The 9,690-nt window shown below is 38.1% G+C and overlaps 1 protein-coding gene across 1 annotated transcript in view; it reads left to right on the forward strand.

The window, feature by feature from the left end:
• LOC138975205 (galectin-7-like) overlaps positions 1-9,690 on the forward strand; it is a 39,774-nt gene that overhangs the window by 25,079 nt on the left and 5,005 nt on the right. The window contains exon 4 of the mRNA XM_070347860.1: positions 2,744-2,868. Coding sequence (XP_070203961.1) covers positions 2,744-2,866 — 123 coding nt within the window. The 3' untranslated portion in view covers positions 2,867-2,868. The remainder of the gene's footprint in view (positions 1-2,743; positions 2,869-9,690) is intronic.

Consider the following 9,690-nt stretch of genomic DNA (forward strand, 5'->3'; position numbering starts at 1 on the left):
GACGCTCAGTGTCGTCTGCTACATCTACGAGTGGGACAGTCTATCGAATCAATCGACTTCCAAATAATGCTCCATGGTCCAGCTCGAAATCTGTTAGAAAAAACCCCAACCCTTCTACTTTTAGCCGCGGGAAATGTTAGGGTCAAGTATCATTGTTTGGTAATGTGGAGACGATAAGCTAAATGCCACTGACAGGGCGGATGAGAAGAATCTCGCAAGTCGAAAGAAGAGGCATAGCCTGACTGTAGCACAGGCGCATGAAATCTGTCAGAAAAAACACACTTCTGCTTTTAGCCGCAGGAAATTTAGGGTCAAGCATCATTTGGTAATGTGGAAAAGATAAGATACATGTCACTAACACGGAGGGTGAGCAGAATCTTCCCAAATCAAAAGAAGGGACACAGCCTCGCTATGGCAAAGGGCGTAAGAATACGCTCTTCAAAACTGTAAGGTTCAGCAGCTAAAGTTGCTTCACTGTTTGAGACGTCATCGGAATTTTACCCAGAATTCACCACTTCCGTACCGCCCTGATGGCCCTTCGTGGTCGGCTGGGCGTTAAGCAAACATAACAAAAATAAATCACCACTTCCGTACTCTCGCGGACGTTCGCGATACAATGGCCGCCAGATCGGAACGCGAAAACGCCTCGCTTCAGCCACGAAATTCGTCGGATTATGGCCCAAAACGATTTCGAAATAAACTAAACCCTGTGAGGGAAGGTGAGAAAACAATTTCCTACTGCATGCATATGCTTGGTTAACCTAAGTCACGCCAAAACGCAAATGGACGCGTTTTTGACACCAAAAAAAGCCTGTTGGGGTCCTTGAAACACCTGGAGTATATCATTTATTTCACTATCACATAAATAACAGTCTCTAAATGTTATTATTTCAAACACTTGTGGTGTTGTTGTTCTGTTGTTCTGGTGGTTGTTTGTGGGTGAACGCTTCTCAGTCAAACGCAATAAAAGTGAGTCGAGCAAGCGAAGTCATTTCTTGTTCTTTACTTCGCAAAGGTTCCCGCTCGACTGCCGAGATCTTTCACAAGTCTCGCGGTCTCACGTGATCATACAGGCACACGCATCTTATTAGTGCAATGCGCAAAACAACCCAAACAGCGCGCAACAATGTCATGGACAGTCATCGTCTCACATACACCCCCCGGGACATGCAACGGCGTCCCGACGTTGACCAAGTATAATCAACGGCAAAATGTTACAAGGCAAAGAAAAAATGTTGCACAAACAATTCTTTACCACCAAAAGAATTCTCAAAGACAAAAACGTATGGCAAAACCACAAAGAAAATCGTACGGTACATCAATGGGAAGCCACACTATATCCAAAAAAATATAAACTGTGCACAACGCTTGCCAAAACATAGGGTGTCACATGACAACATATCTACACACTGAAAACCATCACACTGAAACCCAAGTTGCGAAAAAGATCCCCAGTCAATTTCATTTAAGCCTTTCGTTTAGGCTAAAAAGTTACTCTCTAAAATGTCCGTCGTGGCCAAATACATTCACCCTTTTCGTTACAACCACCCAAAAACAACGAACATACACCACAACAAAAAAATATAATAAAAAAAATTTCACATTAGACTTGGCGTCGGGGTACAACCAGATCGCAGTGCATGAAGATGACAAACACAAAACGGCGTTCATTACGCCATTTGGGCTGTTTCAATACGAGCGCCTTGGGTTTGGATTGGCTGGGGCCCCGGGAACTTTTCAAAGATTTATGCAGAGGTTGTTTTCCGAGAGATTGTTCGAGATTCTCGTCATCTACCTTGATGACCTACTTGTGTTTAGTCGGACGTTTGATGGACTAAACTAGTTTTTAGAATAGCAACGTTTTATTTGTGTGTGGTCTTTTCATATGATGAAAGGGGAAGTAACTTTTCTGGGTACTTGTATAATGTTGTGTACATGAGAAAAGAAAAAACATTGTATAAATTTACAGGCAAAGGGGACGAGAATGTGGTACAGTGGATAGAAGACTGCAAGAGAGTCATTGAACAAAATGCTGTGAAAGATGTGAAAGGTTTTGTGTTGGAACACCTGAGTGGTGTGGCCGCCAAAGAAGTCAAGTTGAGTGTGGGTAAAGCAGAGGGGGTGGACAAGATTTTCCACGTATTGAGGGAACATTTTTCGGGGGTGGGGTCCTCTCACGAAATTCTGGGTCAGTTCTATGGTAGACGGCAACGCGCAGATGAAGATGTCCGTGAGTTTTCGTTCGGACTTAGAGATTTACAAGAGAAAGTGCTTGCACTTAAGACATCAGTTTTCCCCAACCCGGATGAGGCTATTAGAGATCAGTTTATAGCTGGAGTCCGAGATACGATCCTGTCGACGACGCCATTTGTGGTGTTGTTGTTCTGTTGTTCTGGTGGTTGTTTGTGGGTGAACGCTTCTCAGTCAAACGCAATAAAAGTGAGTCGAGCAAGCGAAGTCATTTCTTGTTCTTTACTTCGCAAAGGTTCCCGCTCGACTGCCGAGATCTTTCACAAGTCTCGCGGTCTCACGTGATCATACAGGCACACGCATCTTATTAGTCTCACACACTCAAATTAAACTTACTCTTGTTTTATAACAGGCCCCTGAGGTTTAAATCCCTCTGAAAAATAAATAATATTTCAAGGAGTGTCCCATATCTAAATTTACTTATATACATTTTTCCAATCAAGATTAAATGTGTAAGATACTTAATCGTATTGCTGAACTCATTGTTTTGCAGATCTATGACAGACGTGACGTACCCCGCTTGATTGGAACTTTCGCCTATCGTCAAAAAATGGAGTGCAACTATCTTGTGTTCGGTGGGCAAGGATGCACCATCTCGTTCGCTGAAAGAGATTAAATGTACGTATCTTTCCCGCCTTTGCATGCGCGTGATCATAAACGCTCCCTCTCTTTCTCTTTATCTATTGTATACACGAATCTTTAGTCTCAGACGCTTTATCATGTTGGTTACAGTTTTTGGAAATATCGAGATACTTAGCAACAGCCTTCTTTTACCAATTAAGTAGAAGGGACTGCATACCCCCTGGATTGAGAAAAGCCGGATATGACGTCATCAAAGACATTTATCAAAAAAATGAAAAAAACGTTCGGGGATTTCATACCCAGGAACTCTCATGTCAAATTTCATAAAGATCGGTCCAGTAGTTTAGTCTGAATCGCTCTACACACACACACACACACACGCACGCACGCACGCACATACACCACGACCCTCGTTTCGATTCCCCCTCGATGTTAAAATATTTAGTCAAAACTTGACTAAATATAATTAAAGAATTTTCTATTGACTATAGTAAAAGTAAACAAGTCGCGTAAGGCGAAAATACAATATTTAGTCAAGTAGCTGTCGAACTCACAGAATGAAACTGAACGCAGCAAGACCGTATACTCGTAGCATCGTCACTCCACCGCCCGTGGCAAAGGCAGTGCCCGTGGAATTGACAAGAAGAGCGGGGTATTCGTTGCGCTAAGAAGGATAGCACGCTTTTCTGTACCTCTCTTCGTTTTAACTTTCTGAGCGTGTTTTTAATCCAAACATATCATATCTATATATTTTTGGAATCAGGAACCGACAAGGAATACGATGAAAGTGTTTTTAAATTGATTTCGAAAAAAAAAATTTGATAATAATTTTTATATATTTAATTTTCAGAGCTTGTTTTTAATCCAAATATAACATATTGATATGTTTTTGGAATCAGCAAATGATGGAGAATAAGATAAACGTAAATTTGGATCGTTTTATAAATTTTTATTTTTTTTTACAATTTTCAGATTTTTAATGACCAAAGTCATTAATTAATTTTTAAGCCACCAAGCTGAAATGCAATACCGAACCCCGGGCTTCGTCGAAGAGTACTTGACCAAAATTTCAACCAATTTGGTTGAAAAATGAGGGCGTGACAGTGCCGCCTCAACTTTCACGAAAAGCCGGATATGACGTCATCAAAGACATTTATCAAAAAAATGAAAAAAACGTTCGGGGATTTCATACCCAGGAACTCTCATGTCAAATTTCATAAAGATCGGTCCAGTAGTTTAGTCTGAATCGCTCTACACACACACACACACACACAGACACACACACAGACACACAGACACACAGACACACGCACATACACCACGACCCTCGATGTTAAAATATTTAGTCAAAACTTGACTAAATATAAAAAACGGCAAACAGTTGAAGACCAACAACAAATGCAAAAGGATTTGAATCAATTAGATAAACAGATATCCAGGCACCCTGAAAATTCAACATTTATTGTTGAAAGGGAAAAATTAAAAGCAAAGTTGGAAATATATGATGTTCAAAAGGCAAAGAGTGCTCAAATTCGATCCCGTGAAAAATATATCGAAGAAGGTGAAAAGAATACAAAATATTTTTTAAATATGGAAAAAGTGAAAGCTAATTTAAAATTTATGGACAGATTAATTGATGAAAATGGCTCTCAGATAACGACGCAAAAAGGAATTTTACAGGAGCAAGTGAGATTTTACAATAACGTGTTTGATAAAAATGGGAATTTTGTTGAGGAGGATGCTGAAAGTAAAGTTCTTAATTTAAATATTCCTCAGTTAAATGACGAACAAAAATATGTTTTGGAAACTGATTTTACCGTGTTAGAAATCGGCAGGGCGCTGTATTTGTTAAAAATTGGTTCGTCACCAGGTTTTGACGGATTGACTACAAGTTTCATGACATTTTTTTGGCCTAAAGTAAAAATGATGGTGGTTAATTCCCTTCAAAATGCATTTAGAGTCGGTGAATTGTCAGATACTCAGAAAAGAGCAGTTATCACGTTGATTCATAAGGGTAAAGATTTGCCGAGAGATAGCCTTAAGAATTGGAGACCTATATCTGTAACCAATACAGATTATAAAATGCTGGCAAAATGTTTATCGCAGCGCTTATCTGGTGTTATTTCTGACCTCGTGTCAGAAGATCAGACAGGATTTATCAAGGGAAGAAAGGCAAGTAACTTGATTAGATTAATTGATGATGTCATTAATTACGCTAATGAAAGAAATCAACCCGGTATATTACTTGCCCTTGACTACGCCCGAGCCTACGATTCCATCTCAAAAGACTATGTGGTCTGGTCCTTTAAAAAATTTGGTTTTGGCGAAAAATTTGTGAAATGGATTAAAGTTTTAATGACAAACACCACGAGCTGCATAAATTATATGGGTTGGATTTCGGAAGAAATAAGTGTGAATTCCGGAATCCGTCAGGGATGTCCCCTCTCACCTTTGGCCTTCGTGCTTGCTGTAGAATTATTAGCAATCAAAATCCGAAGTCACCCCAATATTAAAGGATTTGCCTTACCAGATGTATGTTTTGCAGAACAAACATCGCGTATCTTGAAACTGGCTATGTACGCCGATGACATAACTGTTTTACTTCAAGATAAAAACGACATGGAAACGGTTTTGAAAATCATTGATGATTTCTCCAATATATCTCGCTTAAAATTAAATAAAAGTAAAACGGAAGCAATGTGGTTGGGATCGCGTAAAAACTGTCAAGAGAAATATTGCGATATTAAATGGAATACCCAGGTTAAAATCATGGGAATTATTTTTAAAAATGACATCCCGGCCTCTGAAATTATGGAAAATTGGTCCAAAAGACTTGAAAAAGTTGAACAAATCATTTGCAGATGGTCAAGAAGAAATTTAAGTATAAGCGGCAAATTGTGTATTATTAAGTCCTTCTTAGTTTCACAATTTGTTTACGTTATGCAGGCGCTTCTTGCCCCTGTCAAAGTTCTCGATAAGTTGAATACTATTTTGTTCAGGTTTCTCTAGAAAAGGAAGTATTCAAATACAAAAGCCTTTGAAAAAGTTAAACGAAATGTATTGTGTAATGTGGTAGAAGAAGGTGGTATTAACATGATAAACGTCCACGATATGCAGACTTCTTTTTTACTCACATGGGCAGCAAAACTTCAACAACGAAAACATGAACCGTGGACAACGATTCCATTAAGTCTTTATCAGGTATTGGGAAGAAATTTACTTTGTTTTAAAGCCACAACACCACTAAAACTGTTCCAAGGTATTGAATGCATTCAATCAAACTTTTGGAAAGAAGTTCTCTTAAAATGGATCCATAATAAAGCATTGATTTATGAGAGAGAAGATCGCTTTGGTGATCAATGTTTGTGGAACAATATAAATGTGGTTTATAAAAATAAAAGCTTATATTTTAAAAAGTGGATCGAAGCGTACTTAGATACGGTGAAAGATATTTGGGTTAACGGAGATATGATTCCTTTTAACCAGCTGTGCGCAAAGATAGGATACAGTCCATCTAGATTTGTTTAGTACGGCGCAATGAAGACTGCTGTGCGAGCGCTTGCATTTCGCAAAAACACAGCCAGCCCGCGAGCAGGCGAACACAATGATGACCTTGACACGCGGAACCCTGTGGGAAAGTTTCGCATGCTGTGATTCTAAAGCGACCGAGCCTTGTGCTGTTACATTTTGGTTACATAAATATCAGGTTAAACTAGATCACTTTTATTGGCTGTTAGCAAGCGAATGTACAAAAGAAGAAAGATTAAGATTGTTACAATGGAAAATATTACATATTTATCCCACGAATATATTATTAAATAAAATGAAAATTAGAGAAACAAATTTATGTACGTTTTGTAAACACATTGATTATGTTGAACACTTTTTTTGGCAGTGTGAGAAGTTGACGAGCTTTTGGGAAAATGTTGTCCATTATATTTTTAGAAATACAGGATTGAATGTGCACCTTTCAGAACACGATGGTTTGTTTGGTTATCAACCTAGTAATATATGCCAAAATAATAAGGTAATTAATCACATTATTTTGATTGCAAAAAATGTGTATTAGTAAATATAAGTATGGTGATAGATACGATTTGAATAGTATATTGGAAAATGAAATGTACATTAGAAGATTGTGAGTACTGTATAAGTCGAGATGAGGTGAAGTGAAAAAAAAAAGTTTGTTCATGGAACGTTTGATATTTTGACACTACAAGAATGTTTGTTCATGGAACGTTTGATGTTTAGACACTACAAGAATGTTTGTTCATGTAAAGTTTGATATATATTTTGACACATCAAGAATGTTTGTTCATGGAAAAAAAAAACGTTCAAAAATTCAGAATAAAAAAACAAGAAGGTAAAAAAAATAATTAAAAAAAATAAAGGATCTTCGAATATTTCATAGGCCTATTTTTCACATCGCTAAATTAAAAACCGCAATAGTGTTGCACACACTTCATATTAACAGACTCTATACAACATATGTGACACTTCTTTGTTCTGTACTTTTCGCGCTGCATTCCATTCAAACAATCCATATCTTCAATTTTTCGGATTTTTTAAACATAATTTACCACCCTCTTAGCATGAGTTTTTATTCTTTTTTATTGTGTTTTTGCAAAATACTGAAATGGTTACAAAGTTTCGGAACTCGCCTATGACCTTTCGGTGAAGGTCAAGGTCATTGAATATTGGTAAACATAGGTTTGACACCTTAGGCTATAAGTATGCGAAATATGAAAGCTCTGCTGCTGTCATCTCTAAAATGTGTTGATGACTATGAATGTGGGAAATGCAAAATGACGAGGGCTAAATTTAGGGGGTAGGGTTGAGAAACTGCCTGCAATTTAAAAATGTTTTGCATGAGACTTGATGTTCACATTTTCAGCATAGCTCGAGAAATGTGTGGGCTACAACATATAATACTTTAAGGCATTTTCAATATCTCGGAGACATTATGTTTTACTTTTTAAAATAAAAAAACAGCCATAGCACTACACACAATGCGTATACAACATTGCAAACTTCTGTGTACTGTACATTTTTCGCTGCATTCCATTCAAAAAAATGCATTTCGTCTACTTTCTGTATTCTAAACAGAATATACAACCCTTTAAGTAGAGCATTTTTTAATCGTTCTGTGTTCGTGTTTTTGTGTGCAAAACACCCTGTGACTGCTCGCAAGGAAAAAATAAATCTGGATGGCAGTATGGCTACAACTACGTCGTTTAGTGTAACCATAACCCCTGAATGTATGAACAGCAGAAAAGGCTGTCTTTGACGTCACTGTATAATAAGAAGCACAAAAGGGATTTTTTGGAACTTTCTCTTGGTTGGAGACAAACATGTCCGCAATGCATTCGTGCATCAAGCTATCCATGCAGTCGTTTATTGTTGATTCTTTAGCTCCTCTATGGCAGGGGGATTTTCACTTTGTTTTCCTTCAATTTCACTATGGGAGTTGTTCTTAACATACGTTTGTTAAGAAAATTTTGGCTGATTGTAAAACAGCTGTAATATACGGCAGTCCAGGTTGTCCTTCAACTGTAAAAATGAAATAATGCTCTTTAAAGTATCATTTACAACAGTGGTGGCTGTTTTCACAAGTATGCTACAAAAAACACGACAATACATAATACATAAGGAAAAGCCCTATGTTTGGTCAGTTGGTGAGATAGGTAAATGTTATTTTTGTGTGACAGTTTTGATGGTTTTCAAAGGGCTAATTCTTTGCTTTTCGACATATGCCCAACTGAAAACGCTTTAGCAACTCATGTGCACATGACAACCATCTAAATAGACTACATGTTCGCAGAAAACACAATACTGATTATAGAGGGAAAAATAACGGCTCTTTTTAAAAGCACGTTTAGTAGTGAAGTACTTTTAGGATTGTTTGGAATTTTTTACCAGCAGACACCCTTTCACTGCTGAGTGTCTTAGTATTGTAAGATGTGTGATTTGAATTTTGGTTTAAAGGTGCCTTTGGTTTGAACACCCCTACCCCTACGAGGCAGAAATACAAAGAAATAGAAGGAAATTGAGCCTATTTGGAACCAGACTTTAGTATGTTCCCATGGGGGGATTCACGGTGCGAATGACACTGCGTCAGCTTGTTCATTTATCTTTAGTATTTTCTTCAACTTTAACTTTTAGGACCATGTATGAGGTTGTGGCAAGCTAAATACACAACACGACGACGTCTCGGAAAAATAGTAAGGATTATATAGGGAAAAACAACAGTGTCAGTTAATGTCCGTTTTGAAGGTGTTAGTGGTTGGGGATTTTGAAAAGCATCAGACATCAGGCAGATACAATCCTTTCTGCGTGTTCTGGTGCAGAAAGAGTTTTCAGTTTATACATTGGGGTGACCAGTAGATACCGTTTTACAACCATAGCCCCAAACGACATTTACAGAGCCCAAAGAAGGATTAGGGTCAATTTCAAAGCCACTTTTCCATATGAAGCGCCAACTTTATATGAAAATGTGTTTAATAAACATCAAAGGACTGAGGTTGAACTTTCTGATAAGGGACATTTTAAACCTAGTCATTGTCACTTCAACGTTCCCTTCACTAAAGTGGCTAAGATGCCTGGACTATTAGTCAAGTTTTGACTAAATGTATTAACGTAGAGGGGGGAATCGAAACGAGGGTCGTGGTGTATGTGCGTCTGTCTGTCTGTGTGTGTGTGTGTGTAGAGCGATTCAGACTAAACTACTGGACCGATCTTTATGAAATTTGACATGAGAGTTCCTGGGTATGAAATCCCCGAACGTTGTTTTCATTTTTTTGATAAATGTCTGTGATGACGTCATATCCGGCTTTTCGTGAAAGTTGAGGCGGCACTGTC

This window comes from Littorina saxatilis, linkage group LG9, assembly GCF_037325665.1.
Source record: "Littorina saxatilis isolate snail1 linkage group LG9, US_GU_Lsax_2.0, whole genome shotgun sequence".
Lineage (NCBI taxonomy): Eukaryota > Metazoa > Mollusca > Gastropoda > Littorinimorpha > Littorinidae > Littorina > Littorina saxatilis.